Source organism: Nesoenas mayeri (assembly GCF_963082525.1).
Source record: "Nesoenas mayeri genome assembly, chromosome: 1".
Classification (NCBI taxonomy): domain Eukaryota; kingdom Metazoa; phylum Chordata; class Aves; order Columbiformes; family Columbidae; genus Nesoenas; species Nesoenas mayeri.
This window is the reverse complement of record NC_137541.1, coordinates 194,327,904-194,348,378: the sequence shown is the minus strand read 5'-3', so window position 1 is coordinate 194,348,378 and position 20,475 is coordinate 194,327,904. Positions and strand designations below refer to the sequence as shown.

The 20,475-nt window shown below is 37.3% G+C and overlaps 1 protein-coding gene across 1 annotated transcript in view; it reads right to left on the bottom strand.

Moving 5' to 3' along the window:
- The window catches only part of XPO4 (exportin 4), a gene marked incomplete at both ends in the record, with an annotated part of 77,235 nt that overhangs the window by 6,511 nt on the left and 50,249 nt on the right, over window positions 1–20,475 (bottom strand). Inside the window, 13 exons of the mRNA XM_080349065.1 lie at window positions 393–523; window positions 1,371–1,489; window positions 3,023–3,203; window positions 4,594–4,887; window positions 5,626–5,800; window positions 6,696–6,865; window positions 8,522–8,681; window positions 10,369–10,546; window positions 11,887–12,032; window positions 12,148–12,290; window positions 14,446–14,622; window positions 19,224–19,398; window positions 19,679–19,836. Coding sequence (XP_080205191.1) covers window positions 393–523; window positions 1,371–1,489; window positions 3,023–3,203; window positions 4,594–4,887; window positions 5,626–5,800; window positions 6,696–6,865; window positions 8,522–8,681; window positions 10,369–10,546; window positions 11,887–12,032; window positions 12,148–12,290; window positions 14,446–14,622; window positions 19,224–19,398; window positions 19,679–19,836 — 2,207 coding nt within the window. The remainder of the gene's footprint in view (window positions 1–392; window positions 524–1,370; window positions 1,490–3,022; window positions 3,204–4,593; window positions 4,888–5,625; window positions 5,801–6,695; window positions 6,866–8,521; window positions 8,682–10,368; window positions 10,547–11,886; window positions 12,033–12,147; window positions 12,291–14,445; window positions 14,623–19,223; window positions 19,399–19,678; window positions 19,837–20,475) is intronic.

The window sequence follows — 20,475 nt, the reverse complement described above, 5'->3', positions numbered from 1 at the left end:
ACAGCAGCGGTGGTTTGTGTTACCAGCTGAGAAACTAATTCAGGAATGGCTTGGGGAAACCAGCTGAAGGCCTATGAAGTTACACACTCTCAAGTGAAGTAATGGAGGAGGCAGGAATGGCTGCCAGAAAAAACTTACACACTAAACCACTTAAAGGCTGTGTTCAAGCAACACGAGTCAGAGGAAATTCAGCTAATACTTGAATCGCAGACACTACAGTGAAACTCTCCATCACCAGAGAGCAGAGAGGAAGAGTCCATTACTGATATATCATTATAGATACAGAGATCGATAGAAAAGGGAAAAAAGTGAAGAAAAAACATCAGACTTTGAACACATGCTTATAAAAGCAACTCCGATTTTTAAACAGTCCCAAGCTCTATAAAGGATACGATGACATTCCTAACTCCAGTGAGTACATTAAGCTCTTAAAGAGGTCCTCTGGAAGTTGTGGAATTTTCTCAGGGAATATCTCACAGATGAAAGTGATTAATTTGTAATATTGATTACACAGGGATGGAAACTGTCAAAAGAAAAAAAATGGCAATTTTAGAATTAATCACATAACTCTGTCCTGACATAATTTCCATTTGCACAAAGAGACAGGACTGACACTTTCCACTGAAGAAGACAATTTTTAGTAGACAACTTCAGCGTCTTTAGGATGGCTACAACTTCATTGGCAAACACCGTGGTACAAGAAAAAAAGATTGCTAAAGCCAAACAGTTGATGGTGGGAGTCTTGTATCTCTTCTATACAAACTCAAGGAGTTCTACTTCTGACATAAGCAAGTGTAGTCCGGTGGGGTAAAGGCCTCATGAGCACTTGGAACACAGAGGGCTCCTAGGGTACATCCTTGGATGTACCATCTGAAATGGATGTGGGTCTCATGCTCAGCGAGCGATACCAGGTGACAAAGCACGTTAAGAGAGGACAACCAAGATACACTTTGGAAGTGTTCTCCCGATTCGAAGTAGAACACTAACACAGTGCAACTTAATGCAACACAGCCCTTTCATTGCTTCATGTTCTGCTGACAAGCTGCTCTGATATGAAACGCAGCTGTATTGTGAAAATTGTTAAATAGTTACTACTTGCTCCTAGATTTTTAATAATGTCACTACTTATGCTTCCTATCACATTTCTGACACTATCAGAAGAAAAAAAGTTTTGTTTAGGCCCTTCAATTACATACTTTCTTAGCTTATAATATTTCTTTTCAAACAGTATCAAGAACTATAGAACAGTTATTTGCATTTTAAAAAACCCAGAAAACTCAAGTTATGGAATGCATATAGGAATGAATTCTTGGATTTCATTACTATAAAGCTTTTGTATTCAAGCAACTATGTGCAAAAAATATACTTACTTTCAGCAGATCCTGGGACATCAGAGGTAGAACTAGATTAACCCCATACAAGACAACATCTGCTGCTGATACAGATCTATTTGTAGCTTGTCCAGGCTCATGTCCTCTGAATACTTCATCTGTAGAAAAGACAGAAAATGTTTTGTATAAAAGGAGGATTAAACATTTTGAAGCAAGAGTCCAATTTCTTTACAATAAAGACATTTTTAAAAATAGGGCTATTCCCCTTTCCCCCAAAACACGAGGCACTGCATTAAAATAGAAACTTAGTAAGTGGAGGCTGCCACATCACTCTATATTTATATTCATTAGGATGAAGCATTTCACAATCACGTGTACCAGATGGCACGCTAAACCAGAACACTTCAGACACTCTGAGGGCTCCCTTCCATTACAGAACATTGCATTTGTTTCTAGTGATAGCTGCTTCATGCCTGCACACATAAACAGATAGTAAACAAAATATTAGTGCATTTTAATACTGCATTTTAATATTTTATATATCTGTTTAGATATATTTTCATATATTTTTAAATTAAGGAGAATTAAATTTTTAAATTAAGGAGAATTAAAAAAAAAGGAGAGTTAATGCAGAAAATTCTGTAGTTTAGAAGTTGCCAAGTTTTCTCCAGTTCCAGTAAGACTTACATTTCCCATCAACTCACAACTTTACTTTCCTAATTCCTGTATTGAGTCAGCGACAGTATCCACACAGCTTGCAATACATTTGATCTCTGGCCATTACATTTGTGCTCAGATTCCTCAGTTTCATGGAAGTATTTTACACTGTTTTCCATGCAACTAACTTCCAATACCTGACCTCAAACAGAATATGGCATTGAGTTGTCCATTCAATGGACAAAATCTAAATCTGATTCTGTATTAGTGTTGTGCATGAATGACAAAAAAATAAACTGAGGCACTGAATTTTGGAGTACAAATTCTCTCTTTCAAGAGGTACCTGAGAAAAGCCATGAACAAAAACATAGGCAGATTCAGTTTGTTACTGAGCGTTTTCTGTGCCAGCTGTACAGGACATGGCAAAACATGAATCATGCAAGTGCCTTTCAACTTATTCAAAAGCAGTGTGGCACAGCCAAGCTAGAAATGGCAGATCATATTCAGGACTACTGCAATTTGAAGTGGCAAATATACAGAAGAAAGTAACAGGCTGGGATACAAAACAGAACCTTTACCACAGCCACACACCATAAAGCATGTTCTATGAATGAGGAATACAGAAAACCCTCAAACCTGGTGGAATTTTAGTGAGCTCAGCATTTCACAAAAGTTGCATCTTGTACTAAGAAGATAATCCACTTTCCCTCTTGCAGTTAAATTTACTATTCTGACTTCCCTGTGGGTTTTTTGTTATAAAACTGCTGCTACTACATGTTCAGTCTTCCAACATTCATATTTCAATATGTTTCATACACACCCTATTTATTTTACGAGAGCAATATTTCAGATGCTAGAATACTGTGAAAAGTCCTTCCTTTGCTACTGGCACATTAAATAGCAATTTCTATTTTCTGATCTAATCAAAGCCTAAACTTCAGTTTTCATTTTACCTGTATTGAACACATGCCCCACAATGGTTTTTACAGTTTAGAGCACAAGTTATGGCTCAGCAGTTACCAATTTCTTCTTACCTGTATCACTGAAATCTATGAATTCTTTTGATAGAAGATTAGTGAGAAGCTCCATAATAAGAAGGAGATCCTGGTACTGGTCTTCTTCTGCTGTAACATCTATCCGTTGTCGGCCTAGATTATTCTTGGAATACACCTGAAGCAGAGTGAGGCAGGCCTCGTACAAGTTCATGGCTTTGGCCTATAAGACAATGTTAGATAATAAGAAAACTTCTGTATGCTGAAAGTGACACTTTGCTCTAAGATAGTGTTACTTGGTTGATGATACCTCAAGATTTTAATTTCAGTTATATAACCACTTTCTGTAACAACTGAACACAAAATCATCAAGGACATAGCCACCTTAAACAATAAGAACAATTACAGCCAGATATTGATGTGGTACTGATTAAAACAGTCTTAGCAAAAAAAGAAAAGAGTGGCTTGAGACAGGCTGACACATTTCACTAACCACACAAACTAGATTACCAAGAAAATGCCCTGGGGACTTGCCTCAGCTATCGACATTTGCAGCCATAACACACTGTGCAAACCCAGCCTACCCTTCAGAGAAGCTGGAAATGGTTCCAAAAAGTACTTCACAGAATCACAGAATCGACTGGGTTGGAAAAGACCTCAGAGATCATCGAGTCCAACCCTTGGTCCAACTCTAGTCTGTTTACTAGATCATGGCACTAAGTGCCATGTCCAATCTCACTTTAAAAACCTCCAGGGACGGTGAGTCCACCACCTCCCTGGGCAGGCCGTTCCAATGCCTGACCACTCTCTCTGTAAAGACTTTCTTTCTAATATCCAGCCTAAATTTCCCCTGGCAGAGTTTAAGCCCATGCCTCCTTGTCCTATTGCTGACTGCCTGGGAGAAGAGACCAATCCCCACCTGGCTATAACTTCCCTTCAGGTAGTTATAGAGAGTGATGAGGTCACCTCTAAGCCTCCTCTTCTCCAGACTAAACAACCCCAGCTCCCTCAGCCTCTCCCCATAGGTCTTGTGCTCAAGTCCCTTCACCACTCGTGTGGCTCTTCTCTGGACCCGCTCCAGCACTTCAATGTCTTTCCTGAACTGAGGGGCCCAGAACTGAACACAGTACTCCAGGTGTGGCCTCACCAATGCAGAGTACAGGGGAAGGATCACTTCCCTTGTCCTGCTGACCACGCTGTTTTTGATACAGGACAGGATACCATTGGCCTTCTTGGCCACCTGGGCACACTGATGGCTCATGTTGAGCTTCCTGTCAATTAGTACCCCCAGGTCCCTTTCTGTCTGACTGCTCTCCAGCCACTTAACGTGGTTTGCACTCTTTTGCTACCCATGCATAGAGCTAGATCAGCGATGAATTGTAGTTAAGTTTATTGGTGTAAGAATAGTCTAGATGTCCTGCTTTTAATCTTTGCAAGTGTATGTTTTTAAATAAAGGAACTCCTTTAACAGATGTGACCATATAGCACTTCTTCCTTTATAGAATCTAAAAATCACTACACTTATTTAAGGAATATCCCTGTATATACATGTACATGCGCACACACACACACACACATACTCTTCCTCTTCTTCCCCCTCTGGCTGTATTTACCTCTCCAAGATAGCAAATTTGTTTATGTGCAACTTCAACAAAGACTTCTATTATGAGATTAACAGTCTCTGGTGTGTTTTTGTATACTTCCATCAATCCAATGCAATTATTAAGGAAGTCCATTAGGAAATTGAAGAGAATTGCTACGTTATCGATCTGGGTAGCCTCAGCAATGCCACAGAGTGCTTCTAATGTAGCCGTGATTTCCTGTTTCACTTCCTCCTCCTGACAGATCTGTTGAAAGTTTTCCTGGTTTATCACATTCAAGAATCGCTGCTGAAGTGGCTGAAGAACCTTAAAATTTTTTAGAAAAGTCACATTAAGATAAGCATATTACTACACAAGATGTGAGGTTTAAATAATTTAGCGAGCTCATGGGTTGCTTTTGGCACGGCAGTACAAGAATCAGTCACTTCCAGTGCATTCTAGTATTACCTTCAATCGCTATTTTCATAGCTTTTTTAATAAAACCAACTTTCTTTCAGAAGTCCAATGCTTTACAAACTCATGCGGTGCTTCTTGATCACATTTCAGCTACTTTCTGGCACCAACCTTTCTGGTATTAAATATCTTAATTTTAATGGAGCCAGGGCATAAAAAGCTGGTCAAGGCTCTTCATTATGTCCCACATTAGCTTTTTACTGACTGTCATTAAGTGAATAATTAAATAATTTGTAACACTACCAAATTAAAATAAAAGAAAGAAATGACACAGTTTCAAGGGAAATTCTTAACCTTTTGTACTAGCCTCTGTCAAGCATACTGCTATACTAACTCTTTCACTAATCCTCCAGGTAGTTATTGGTTGGTTGAGTTTAGGTTGTGGTGTTTTAGATATAATTTTTGGCAGCTTATAGGTGCCATACAACTACTGACTTTCAAAGAGAGAATAATTTAAAAAATTATCAACATTAGACGTTCAAAACCAAAAGATTGTGTAGGGGTTGATTTCATGTCACCATAAAATTCCCTAAACTAACTTGTTTGTACTACTTGCTAAATGAAGGTAATAGAAGTATCAAGATAGCTTACCTCTGTCCAGTATTGTTGCTTTGTTTCTGTATCCATATGAGCAAAACCTCCTAAAACTAAAGCTTTCATTAGTGTTCTCTGCACAGAACTGGACAAATAGTGAAGAGGAGGGCTTCGCCTTGCAAATTGTTTAGCTAAATTCCACCAGTTTTCACACTGAATAACTAAATTTGCCCTAGAAGAGGGAAAAACAGTTTAATTAAAGACTTCGCAAAACTGTTGAACAGAGCACAGCAGGTTGCTAGCAGTTGTCAGAAGATTTTTTTTAAGCTATTATTTTAATTCCTTTATTCTAAGGCTAAATTGCCTTTTGATTTTCACCTTTTTAATGCCCCACCTCTAAGTTTTCTAAAGTTTATACTTTGAAAATAGCTCAGTCCATACGGGAGAAAAGCAGGGAAGTGCTTTAGTTCTACACACATACATACAGAGTTAATGGACATATTGCATGGATTAAAAGCTTAGTCTCATTATGTCATGATAAAATAAGCAGTTTATTCCACTCCTCAAGCGTTTAACTCCTCGAACTTCAGAAGTCTCTCAGCAGACTGAATTCATGACTGCATATATGATAGTGTGTCAATTCACAAAAGTAAAACATTTAAGAATTTCCTGCTTCACAGTTCGTAATACTAAAGGTAACTTTTAAATTTGTCTGAATCCACCAAATCCTGGATTTAAAAGAAGTGTTTACGAAACACATTTTATACTGGCTCAGCCAGTATCTGAACTCTTTATCCGGAAGAACGTGTTCAACAAAAATAAACAACAATGAAAAATCCTTGCAATAAGAGTGGAGACCAGGAGAGTTTTCCTTTCTCACTGTTTAAGAGTGGGGCACAAAGGTAGGGGAAGGAGAGTGCACTTCTAAACAATAATAAAAATTAGGTTGTTTTGTCAAATATAGGTCTCATTCATCACTTTGTCAGACATTTTTTTTCCCATTTACAGTATGTTAAAGTAATTTGACTTACAGAGACATGAAGTGCCCTATATCTGGATTACCTTGGCCAAAAAAATTTAAAGGAAGCAAAAGAAATGTTTTGACTTCCAGAGGTATAGCAACTTACCGCTCTCTCCTTTCCACTAATGTTACTAGCAGTTGTACAGTATCATTTGCAAGGTCCTGCTCTGAACTCCACACTGCCAGGTTACTGATCACTTTTTCTAAAAGGTAACCCACAATCCACTGGGAACCCTCTGTATCAGCACCAAATGCTGTACTAAATGGCAGACTTATCTATAAGAAAAGCATTAAAATGAGTGAGTTTTACAGAAGCCAGAACCCCAAAGTGTATGGTAATCATTGTCAGCAAATTCCTTTCAGCGTGTCACTTCTTCCCTACTTAAAATACACAAATGTTACATCAAAGGCAGAGAATACCTGGAATAGAAAAATCTTTGCCAAATTTATCTTGCAACTTTAAGCACAATACCTAAACCAAAAGTTTAGACCTCATTATGAAATCAGGTTTGAGTATGTCTAGCTTTTAACACCAATTAAAATTTGAAAGCTCCAAAACTAAAAGAAAGACCCCAAAATCATCTCCCATAAGTGTTTCTGTGAATTTCCAATGAAATTCCTCAAAATTCAGTGATATAAGTTACTAGAAATAAAGCCCAGCTGTTGGTCTAGATTGAACCTGTAAAAACTTATTTTCATCGCAATTTTTCTGCATCTGCTTTCTGCAAATGGTTCAATCTATATATCTTCTAGGAAAGATGTCACATTCTGGTCCTGGCACAATAAAATATGCTTCCTCAAAATTGTCTGTTCTCCTATCTTTAAAAAAAAAATTCTCAAGAGTGAAATCCAAGGATTTTGTAATAATTGTGCAGGGGACTTCCTGCCAGCACACCACTAACACTTCTAACTTTGGAACCCATGATATATACGTGACTGGGCATGAGCTTTAAACAGAGGTTTCAATCACTTTCACATGTCAACACAAACTAAATGTGTGCATTTCCTATATACTCTATTTTGGTTTTTCACATGTTTTTTCATGTGGATCTCCTCCTTGTATGTCCTCCAGTTCTTCCCCAACTAGTACCTTTACAAATTCTTAGCTTTGTTGTAACTACGAGCTGAATATGATTCCAAATATTTACAAGTCTATGGTATACCTATTTTCGTTAAGGAGGGGTCTCCTGAAACGTTAGTATTCTTAGTTGCTTCAGTAGTGGAAATAAAGGGAAGGAGGAGGCTTCCTTCTCAAAAGTTAGAGCCAACAGACCTCCTCAGGATGAGTGGCCTCTGTGAGCTGGCTGGATTACAGTTAGTTCTAGAAGCAAAATCAGGACTGAGGTCTAATCATGATTAGTGCTGTTCAAACACAATAAGAAGTTGCTGTTTACAAAAAATGCACTGTTGAAATCATGATATATACAATGAGAACATATGAGAACTGGGAGAGGAGAGAAAGTAGCGTGACATTAGCTAATGCATACTACTTTGTGATGGTGTTAAATATCTAATTCAGAATCATGACTAGGTTACTCACTACATCATCCATCTAGGGCAACCACTGTATTAGAGATGGGCTGTAAGATCTGATGGATGGTGAGAAGTAGCTTATAAAATTGCTGAAGTCAGTGAGTTTCACCCACTACGCGCAGCCTCAGAGTGCACTATGCTATTCTGCTTTGGCAATAAGCACAAAAAAAACCATCGATCACATTTACACCAAAATGTGCAAGAAAAGTCCCCTAACAACTTATATTTCTAAATAAAAAGTTGCAAAAACCAACAACTTTTGAACAAATTAAAAAATAAATCATAACCCCTAAAAATCCTTTATCATTGCACTTTAAAATAGCTACACTGATTTCTGCATCCACAGGATAATATTACTGCTAAAACAGACCAAATAATTCATAAAATTTATATCCTTACCTGATCATACAGCTTTTCATCTACTAGGAGGTAAGTCTTTGCCCAGCGCTTGAGGAACCATACAATATCTTTGCCCATCTGGGGGCTCAGGAGGTGTGTGAGATTTGCCCTTATTGCTCTAGATTCTACTTCTGACACTCTTAAAATAGCAGACAACAACCTGCAGATTTAGAACACAATGAGGACACTGAAAATGGGTTTTTGGAGAAGCAATGCAATTACCACACACTTTAATTTTTCAGGAAATATGACAGAAAGAACAGGATAACACAGAGTAGTTCAACTCTAAGGAAGTAAAAAGCACCTGAATTTCTTGTTTCTTTAAATGCAAAGAGACAGAGACAGGATAGACTGGCAAATATATTTTAAAAAGTCAGAATATGCATGAAAAGATAAGGTGATTATCTCTGTCATCAAAATCACTGCAATAAAGAATCCTCACAAGCATTCTGACATTGAGGGAATGAGGACAAATGGATTCTTCCTTCCTTGCACCATCAAGCTTGGTGACCAAGTGGGGCTTAATGGTGCAGCTTTTGCAGTGTGATGCACATCAAACAACAAATACAGAAAGGACCAGTTATTTCATTTGCATTACTGCAGAGAAACAGCGTGAAACAGCAGCTAACCAGGTGATCCCATTAATACCATCAGTCCATAACACTACATTAAATATTAGGTTTGTGGTATATCAATCCAATTTGGTAAGAACGTGATAGTGCACAAGGAATTTAGGAGTTGACAGTCTAGTTCTTGAAGACATTTCAGAGCTATTGCCAGCGTGCCTTATTTAGATTTTTTTCCTGTCACCACTGGGACACTGCATGAAGAAATCCTGTTTGTTGGCCACTGCCTGAAGCTGCCAATAGTATCCGGCACATCTTTGCTAATGAAGAACCATTTTTTCTAGCCTCTTCCAGAAGAAGAAAACGGTAAGTATGGAACAACTAATCTTGGGTGAAGAATCTTCCATGTCAATTAAAAGTGCAATTCAACCTTCTGAAGCATGAGGATTCAAATTGAGGAGGTATTGTGGGCATCAGCCTTCTTGCAAAATGAGAACAGAGATCCCCTCTCCTGCTTCTTGTATAGTCTAATAGTGAGTGACAGATGCACACAAGTGACAACAATTCCTCCTGCACCAAGAATCAATTGAGCTGCTACTGCCAGGCTGGGGCAGTAACTCATGTGCCAAGTAGACAAGCTCATTGATGCTCTGGAAGGCGCTTGCTTAAACTGTACATGAGCTGAATGAATGATAGAGCGCATAGGATATTATCTAAATAATTTGATATACTGGTATTTTACAACTGAAGTAATTTTAAGCACTTTCTGTAATAAGAAGATCAAAGATGGGTTTTCAGTAGAGATACAATACCATTTGTTTATCTCTAAGACTTTTGCTCATGTCCCCTGTTAAGACTATTAGATCATCAATCTACTAATTTCAGCCTTCCCATCTTGGCTCAGTTTTATCTGTTTTGATGCCTTAGTCTCATTTTTCTTCTCAGTCCTCCCCTGGATCACCTTGGCTTGAAATACCATCTGTATTTATCCTGCCTTTCTTTAAGCTAAAAAAAGAACCAAACAACAAACCCCAAACCCACAACACTTCATCCTTTCTTAATCTCTCTTTTATAGCATTGTCTTAATATGTCTGTTATAAAACCATTCTTATAAATTACTTGCCCTTATTTTAATACTAGTTAGGAGAGAGATTTTCCAGTGTTCAGTATTTACAAATTGCTTATTTACTTTTCAGATTCACAGAAGTCCACTCACGTTCTCACTTTTTTTTTCCCTGACAAAGTATGTAACACACTTAGTAGCACGAGATGCATCCTTACCTAATTACAGAATCAGTTCTGTTGTACCCTGGGATGGAAGAGGCCTTTTCTCCTGGAGATCCCAGAATCCGAAGTGTTGTATTGATGTCAACGTCAGCTGAATGTTTAATGGAGTATTCCATTACTTCTGGAGGTATTAGCGGAGTCTCTCCCTGAGTATCATTAGCCAAGAGGTAGCCTTACATTAAAAAAGAAAGAGTGATCACAACTTTCTACCCTATATTAACTTATGGCTTTTTGATCAGAGAATCGATTGGCTTAACTGCAGACACCACACCAGAATCAAACGTTTATACAAACCCTGTATAGCCTGTTTAAATACATGTAAGTTAACTTTAGAATCTTTAAAGCCAAAGTGACAAGAAACTAAGTCTGAAAAAGAAACCACCAAATTTAAAAATATGAAATAAAATGAAATTAAATAAAATGAAATAATAAAATAAAATAAAATAAGATATAAGCTTTGCTTCATATAGAAGTACTACAGTCAGTTGAACTATTGAGGGGAAAACCAACCAACCAATCATTTTGTCAGTTTTTTCTCCTTCTGTTATGTGACTAAAAGGCCTTGGTTTTACAGCTTCTCCACCAAGTCCATCTCATTTGGGACTTCTGCTCTGCTAACATTTCACGTCTGTCAGAGGCTTTCAGACACCAAGCACATGTGCTATAATACAGTTTTCCTTGCATAGCAACTGCAGATCAGGTGAAGCATGGGTTTTGATACCATACTCTGGTGTCCAGATAATTAATATTAATCCCAGCTTTAGTCACAGTCTTCAGTGTCTGATCTCACAGCCATCTGTGCACTACTTATACAAACTCCATCCCACAGTGATACAAAAATATTATAAACACATTCATGTCAACATCTGAGAGTGACTAAAACATTCAGATGTTCAAGAAGATCCCACAAAATATTTCATAAAGTATACATTTCTCCTAACAAAGTACAGACACTGTCTTAGTTGTTATTATGTTTTGCAAACAGATGCAAAACAGTTCTATCTAAAAATCAAAACCAAAAAGGTTCAAAATTCAAGTTCCCCGAGACGTAACAAAATGGCAGAACATGGATCTCATCAGCACTGAGAGACTGTGGAACTTATTTGATTCTGAGTAATACCATTATCCTGATCTCATGTTGATTCCCTTATAAAGTCATGTGCCCCCAGACAATACAACTGATACCATGAACAGACTGATTTCTTGAATAGGTTGACTGCTAACACATCTCAAAAAATCTCTAACAAAATCAGTTGCAGGAATTTCCAAAGGACAAACCTCATGTAAAGGTTTCATCAGTCTTTTAAAGATAATGTTCATGTTACTCAAGGCAGATGAAGTAAAACAAAGACTTTGCGAATAGTGTATGTAAGATGAAAGCATCATAAAGGATACAATTTATAGTCAATTAAGAGTAGTTGATATACAGGGATTATTTTTTTTTTTTTCCCTGAGGTGTACCAGCTGCAATAAGAATAACACAATAAACACCATTTAAAACTGTTCACTAACCTGTGACTAAAATAAGCCAATGAATATCCTCATACAAATCATCAAGCACTTTATTGTCAATTGTGCCTGATGCCGGTGAGGCGAGTAACTGCTGCTGGTGTCTTTGCAACTGCCCATGGAGCCTCGTCACTCGGTCTTCTAATAAACTGTGGACAAATAATAATAAAATAACTTCACCGTTTTTAAATTGTCTTGGCAAAGTCAGGCTTTTCATATTTGAATGGCTTTATTGACTTGCATTAATGACTGGGGTTTTTATACCTTGTAAGAAGAGGTATACAGTGTTCTGCAGCAATTCTCCCCAGCATGCCTACGCTGGCCAACTGGTCACAGAACTGGTCTCTGTCATCTTCCTGCAGTTCACTTATTTCTTCTTCTTCCCGAGAGGCCACACCATTGGCAGTCTTGGTTATATTTCAACAAAATTAGAAGCAATCAGTTATGGTTATGCTTGTTAAATTGTCATCACCATAATTTTCTACATGATTTTGGTTTCTGCTGTCAAGTTGTTTTGCATGAATGAACAACAGACTTACACTAAATTAGGCACAAGAGTTAAACAGGAGTAAACACGGCTTCGTATCGTTTAGAAATCAACCTTTCACACACTCATTAGCAAAATGCCACATTCAGTTAATTGTAGATTTAACAAGTAAAAATATTCACTGGATAAGAGGATAAGGATAAGAGGACAAGGATAAGAGTTATGAAAACTGATAATTGTTATTAGTAGGATAAGCACAGGCTGGACAATAGCAAACCAACTTCTTATACCACAGGGGGTATAAATCTGCTCTGTCGAGCACCCACTGCTAGAAGTGCAATACAAGATACTAATTACTGGCTCACAGACTGGCTGCAAACCCAGTGGTCAGAAAATTGCTGAAGTACATTTGCATTGCAAATCACGTAGCAGACCAAGAACCATTTTAAACACTGGAACTTCCATGCTTTCCCTATTCATTAGTCAAAGCTATTCTCAGTTGTCTGACAGCTTACATAAATCACAGAACAAGTAGTATTTTCCATGGTAAAATGAAAATAATCTCTTTCATTAACGATTTTCCATAACCCATTGTTCATGGGGAAAAAGCTTTAAAAAGTCAATGTTATAACCACACGAAAACAGAACACTAATATATAAGTCATTATTGTCATCATCTCAGTTTTATTTTCTGTTGATGCAGAAGTTGCCATGCTTGATTTCTCAAAGCTTTCTCAATTGGCTGCATTATAAAACTAAAATAGTAGTCAGACATTATTCCTTGAAGAGATGAACCATATGTAGAAACTAAGTATCAATGTTAAAATGTTTTTTAAAAAAATCTCTTAACAAAGTAAAATGCAAGTGACAGAGGAAGCTATCAGTCTACTTTGTTTCTATAAAGGCTCTGGAAAACTGAATCCTCACACAATTCCTTATCCAAAGTGCTTTTAACCCATCTTTTCTTTAAGTAACCCAGCAAATCATTCTTTTTTGGCAACTTCAAAGTTGCAGCTGCTTACTGAGGAGTGAGCCTCTGCTCTCAAAGCGGAGACTGAAAGTTCCTGCTACTGCTTTGATATTGAACAAGCAGCATTCTAAAATGCCAGCTGTGGCTTTTAAAAGGTTACCCATGGGATAAACGACTTATCTCACAGAATGACATGAATTAACCTCTGTATACAAGTTATGTCAAGACCGCTTGACACGAATTCGAAGTCCTCTGGTGAAATATTTCGCACTGTTTGGGCACTGTTATTACCATCTGTTACATATTGAGATAGCAGAATTAAGTTTTATATGGTACTTTTTATAATGCAGTATCTTTGAGACCTTTGCACAGCATCAAATTAAATAGAGATTTTATACATTTATTGAATTGGATCTATGTAATAATTAATTCATCCAACATCTACATCTGACTTTCTGTATAAGAATCTATTTTAGTAAGATCAACACTGCCGGGCAAGAGACTAAACTGCTTTCTTTCTCAATAGTTCAAGAGATATCTGAGGCACTTTTAGGTTTTCTCTACAACAGCCACCTCAAAAATTCAATTGGGAATTCATGTATCATTTTATACCACATACTATTGCAAGTTTCTTCTAGTCTGAGCATAGTCATTCTACATTTTTTAGGTATTTATGCATGTCAATTGTACTTTGAGAGTGTATTTTGAACGTAATGTATGAGAGGCAACCATATAAAAGGCTTGCAGTTTAATTGGGGATTTTAACTAGGACCTTAGATCAGAGAAGATGGATAAAAGTTTAGTCACTGCAACTGTGGGAAGAACAGTAAAATGCACATTGATCTGAGCAACACCTTTCCTTTTTTTTTTTTTCTACTTCAATAAAGTGATTTCCAACTTTGTATTATTTTATTTCCTCTTCAGAGTAAGAGAAACAGACTGGAAAAATGACATCCAAGTAACAAATTCAGAAAGTTTTTCACTTCCAAAATCACAAATAGTAATTCTACACTAGCTCCCTTGAGCTACCTGAAATAGTACACCCTAAAACACATGGGCTAGTTACTATATATCATCATCAAGAGCTACCAGAATGAAGGCTTACCAAATTCCTTGTACCATCAGGAGCAGCTAGATGGCACTGAATGTAGGAATTAAAGACCTGAACAGCATGTTGGGTAAAGAAACCCTTATGGAAATGTTTGTCATCTTGTACCAAAGTAAGCCAAGATTCCAGCAACTTATCATATGCTTCCATATATACCATGTCATCTTTGTCAAGCTGAAAGAGATAAAAGAAACACAACAAAAATCTTAATCCTAAACTAAATCAGAAGAGCATACTTATATTCATTATTATTTAACAGATGTTCTTCTAATGTTGAAGAAAACAAACAAAAGCATCAGTCACAAACCCCATGTACGGATAGCCAAGAAAATACCAGAATGAACTGAAGCAATGCATCCAAAGCGTAAATGCAGCTTTCATGTTTGCTTTAAAAACCAGTCAAAGCATTGAGTTATTTCTCTTCATGTGATGTTCAAAACTAAAACAAGTGTTACATCAAGGCTTTAATGCATAATTACCTAAATACAGGAGCTGCTGAGCTTTTACTGCAAAGGTGCCAAGCATCTCAGGTCTTATTAGTAACACAAGGAATTGAGCCTTTTATTTTTAAAAGGACAAATATAGAACATATGCATTAGATTTATATGTATTCCACAATTTCTGAAATAAAGAGAGAAAGTATGATGACTCTGTCTTCCAGAGGAAACTACTGTAAGATTGCACGTGTTCAAGAAACCCTATTACAGGCAGCCAGTTCTGATGATACGCAACTTCTCATTCTATGAACAAATAAAAACTGAGGAGAATTCCACAGAATAAGCTTGCACGTCCAATTGCTTAGTGCATTTTAACTGATGCTTCCTGGTTTTGGTTATTCATGTGTGTTTCTACACAGCATTTAACATTGCAAAAGGAAATAACAGACCTGAAAAAATACAAAGTCTGGGGTTACAGGCAAACTAAAGAACACAGATAGCAAAGAGGACCTTTCTTTTTAAAAGTATTGTAATGCACCTATCACCTTTTTGATTTGATGCAAAAATTGAACTTTAGTAAACATATCGAACTTCAAATGATTTTGTGACTGGAAGGATAAACATGCTCCTAAAGCAGGACATTTCTTTCTTCTAAGAAGCCTTCTCAAGTTTTAACCAAGAGGATTGATCACAAAAGTTACTTTGAGATAGCAGATCTTAGTAAAATGATTCCTTAATGAAATAAAGGGATATTAAGACCTTAATCACGTTCCAGACAGAAAAATTCCTGACTTTCAGTGAAGTTACAAACACGGCTGGATGAACAGCCAAGGAAAAGAAAACACTGGCTGGATGACTGATGAACAGGGAAAACTGATATCACATTGGAAGCATTTCAAGATAGCATCACAGAATCATTTTATAACTGCAAAGTGGTCATATTTACAGAAGCTAAAATATGGGACACACTGATGCAAGTGTGAAAACAAAAGCTGAAGATGACAAGGAGAGAGGGAAAATTGTATTCAACACTAACATAAGCCACAAATCTAGGATGGACACCGCAAGGTCTTTTTAAAACTTGGCTAAAGGACATGCAAATTCATAGACAGTCATTCAATCCTGAAATATTTTGATAGGAATCCAGAGCATAAACCAATAAACAGATGTGTTCTTATGAACTCAAATCTATCAAATTCATTTATTTGAGGAGCTAATAGAGAAGTTAATGCCATGAAAAAAAAAAAGTTTTTAATGCTTCATGATATTCTCATAAAGAAGCTAGGATTAATAAGTACCTCATAAAGTATGTGACCAAATAGTAGAAAGAGTTTGTCCTGAACAAATTAGGTTACAAAAGAACCTTAATAAAAATCCCCAATCCTTATTTCAGATTCGCTACAGCTGGGCTACCCAAGATGTCACACATGTAAAGTGACATGCTGCAGACTGGGGAGCTGAATCGTTCTGGTGGCTTCAGCAGAAGCAACAGCAGAGCCCGGTTCAGCACTCACATCTTCAGGGGAGGCAAAATACAACCAGTGAAGTCAAAGAAAAAATGCTGAATTTCTCTAGTATGGGAAACAAAAAGAAAATTGGTACTTCTTCCTTCACAGTCTGCTGAGCCTCTGAAGACAGAACACTTTGAAACCCTGGCAAGCAGCAACAAGCGGGTAAGAGCTGGAAGCACAGCAGAGAGGACTAAATTCAGTCATCTCTCCCATCACATATTTTTTAAAAATATCATGAAACAGGAACAGTGCATTAAGATTCACTTTGATATAATTGATATATTTCTATGTGACTCTTCATCCAACACCTTGTTCATACTCTTCACTAATTCAGATGGACTACTTGATTTCTACTTCTGCAGAAGTGTTGGACAAGCACCTTCTCTCCCAGCCAGTGCTATTAAAGGAAGAGACCAGTGGTCCAACTTGCACCGTGAACTAACCCCCAGCATTGCTGAAGCTTGCTGCCCTCCACCAGTGCAGCCATTCAGGAAAATGCCCCAACTTCTTTCAGCCAATCTCCCCAACCCCAACAAGCAGGTTTGAACATGATGTTTAGATTGTGGGATTGCCATCCTTGGTTGAAAATCGTTATTAGCTGCTTTGAAGTGGTTTGCGTATTATGGTTCAGAACCTCCCGATTTTGACAGTTTCCATAGCAGGTCTTCAGCTAAGTAGATCCCTTGTGCAATGTTCATGAGTCATTCTGCCGGCATATGAATTGGCAGAAATAGGGGGAAAACAGCTTTTCCGACCAGCAAAGCTTATGGAATATGCCTGCCTGTGTTCTCCTGCACTTCAGATTTCTGAAATGCAGGAATATTATCTCAGGACTCCACCGAGTCTAATGCAAACAGTATTTCTTCTATCAAAACCTCTTAATGACAGACAGCACATGAGCTCCCCGAAGGCGTCACTACAACCAGTCTAAGCAAGCAGCTTGGGGAAGGCATTATCCATGGCTGGGACATTGCTAAGCCAAAAGATCGTTTTCAGGGATGCAAAGTAGTATTTCTACAGGCACAGCACACTGTGTGTTTATGGCATCTGGATTGCCAGCCATAGGTGAAGTCTCAGCAGCACGCCTCACTGCTCACACACTTGCAAGGTGTAAGAGATTTTTTCTGAATGCCCACCACCACAGAATCCTGTATGATTCTGGAAACTGGGGAAACAGTGTGAAGTTGAGATATCTGTAAGAGCTGTGACAGAATGGAAGTGGTGAAAGTGTGATGTTTCTCTTTCCACAGAATGATTTAAAGTTACAAGGACAGTGAGAAAATTCCTAACAGAAAAAAAATCTTGCACTCTTTCTGATGTTGCTGAATCTGAGAACATTTAAGTTTAATACTGAAAAGACTTTCTTCACCAAAAACTATGGGACTATACAAGTATAGGCAGCCACAGCTTAATAGGCATAACTTAGCCAGTCATTTCCAAAAAAACTTCTTTGTACCAGACAGCGGTACAAGCTCCCATAAGCTTTTGCTGAGAGATGAAGTGTTTTGAATGGTGTTATGTTGAGCACTGCTTTCATTAAACACGGTTATATATTCTAGATCTCAAGTAAGAAGAAGCTAATCAAGGAAAAAACATCCCTTTAGTCCCTTTAATTTAAATGATAAGTATCTATGGTTTTGCTGAATCTTTTCTATAAAGGCTTCAGGAGCATTCCCCTAAATGTCATGGTGAGCACCAGAACATCTGTTCAATGTTCTACTAAATAACCTAAAAAGCAGGACAAGTTTTGACCAATAGGGTTTGGAAAGCAGCTGTATTTTAGATTCTATATTTAATCATCAATTTCTCGATTAAGACATGAACACACTTGAAAGTTTAAGTGAGCACGGGGCCGAATGTAATACATTTTAACATTGCAAAGCCATGATCTAATCCTCTGCAATGAACGCTCATTAAACATACTTGTGATCTCAAAGAAACACATCCATCAACTTTTTAGCTAAATACTTTGATAATTATTTTCCAACTCAGGTAATTAAGCCCAGTCAAGATAACAAGACTGGCAAAATCTCATACTTTTTAATGATAATGGGGAAATACTGGCTAATATCTTGATAGTATCATTTTAAACCAATAGCTACTGCACATACATAGCTCAAGTGCAACGTTATTTGCCTTAATTCTTATGGTCATCTTTCCTTAAACTAGGTGTCCTTCATTTAGAAGCAGAAGATTTACTGACTATCCCAATTGCTCTTTAATGTTACAACCAAAATTTGAAAAAAGTAAACAAACACAAGAAAATCCACTGAATTTGTGTGCTAGATTTGTATATAGAATTACCATTTGAATTGTGTCAGCAACGAAGGGATGATTTGAACAGCTTAGAAGCATGGGGTTAACACCAGACCTTAACAGAGACATTCACTTGAAACAGAAGTTCCTGACTCAGAACTCCTGACAGCAATTAATTTTCAGTGAGTGCATATGTTCATATAATCATTAAGCTTTCAGGACTGTAGTTCGTTCGTTACCTACAACAGTTTTCAGAGCAGTCCTACAAGAGCAAGTCAGCAATATTTAAAGACTTTAGTATTTTAAAATTAATTTGTTCTTTTTAAAATGCAAATATGAAACAGGTGCTTTAAAACAAAACAAATCTGAAAGATACACATGGTGTAATTATGTTCATTACGCTGCTTGAAACAAAAAGAAAATCCTCTCAGATGGGATTTCACAAATATCTAGAAGAAAACCACTGAATTCACAACAGTTACTACTAAAACAGCCAAAATCTCACATCACTTATGCTTATCACAAATAGAAACAAAAATAGACTATCTGCTATTTGAAAGTGGATACTTACCACTTCTTCCAAGGCAGCACTTCTTCCAAAAGAACACGTGAGGTGCGCAAGGCAGTTAACAAATGAAGAGAAAAGTTCATTTGGAATGGCAGTTAAAATATTGCGAGGAAATACAGTTATCAGGTTGCTGATAATACTGGAAATTCCCACTGCTTCAGAGTCTTCTATTTCAATTCTATAGATAGAAATAGCAGTTAGTTTTTTGCCATTAAGAAAAACTGTAAAAGTGAATTGATTTATTGATTTTGTTGATACATTTTCAATCAATAGATCTATTTCATATTACTGAAGAAGCAACTACTTTAAACTGTCTTTTCTTAATTTCAGTAATCCAACAGTAAGCACAAATTATACCCAGAAATAAGCAAGCCATACCAGGTCTCCACACAGACACGCTGCACTCCAAACGAAAGATTAAAAGATGCCATCTAAATTTAGAGAGCAGGCATACATACCCATTGATCGTATTCAGTAATCCCTCAATGAAGTGTGCCAGGTAATCAACTTGTGAACCTTCGTCAGGAAAGACTGGCCCGTGCAAAGACGCCAGCTGTGCCAGACACTGTAATGAATCTTGGGCCATATCTGTATCTTCTCTGATTTTTCGATGTACCTTTCAGGACGTGAGATAGTTAATAATACAAGGAAAATAGGATGTTCTTACAACAGTCACATGGCTCTCAATCCAAAAGAGCACACACCAAAAAAAGCTTACTATAACTTCCATTCAGTCTGAAACGCAAGGGTTTCTACAACTCTCTAAACCACAGCAAATGTCAAGATCGTGTCTCAGCTCAAGAAGTCGCAAGCCTGGAATTAACTCACTGAAACTAACATTTAGTTAAGTCTCACCTACATGTTGAAATTGAACTGTCTACTGAACGTTATGTCTTAAAGAGAGAAACAGATGCCAGCCAGTCAGACATACTGCTCCTTCTAAAAACAGCAATAATGACAGTCATCTCTATTATGCTAACTATGCCTAGGCTATGGAGTCTTGCTAAAGTTAGTCAACAAGTTCAATCAAGATTATATAGAAGCTTCTTTAGCAGAGGTAAACACTGAAGGCATATACAAAAAGGAATGCATCACTTCCTTGGCAACACCTTACATTATACAAGGCCAACAATAATCTTCCTGCATTTCTGTGAACTGCTATGTCATTACTTCTGCTGGTGAGACTTTCTAGAGTCAAATCTTACTATTTCAGGAATCATATTCTCACATACTTATTTATCAAGTATGGATATAA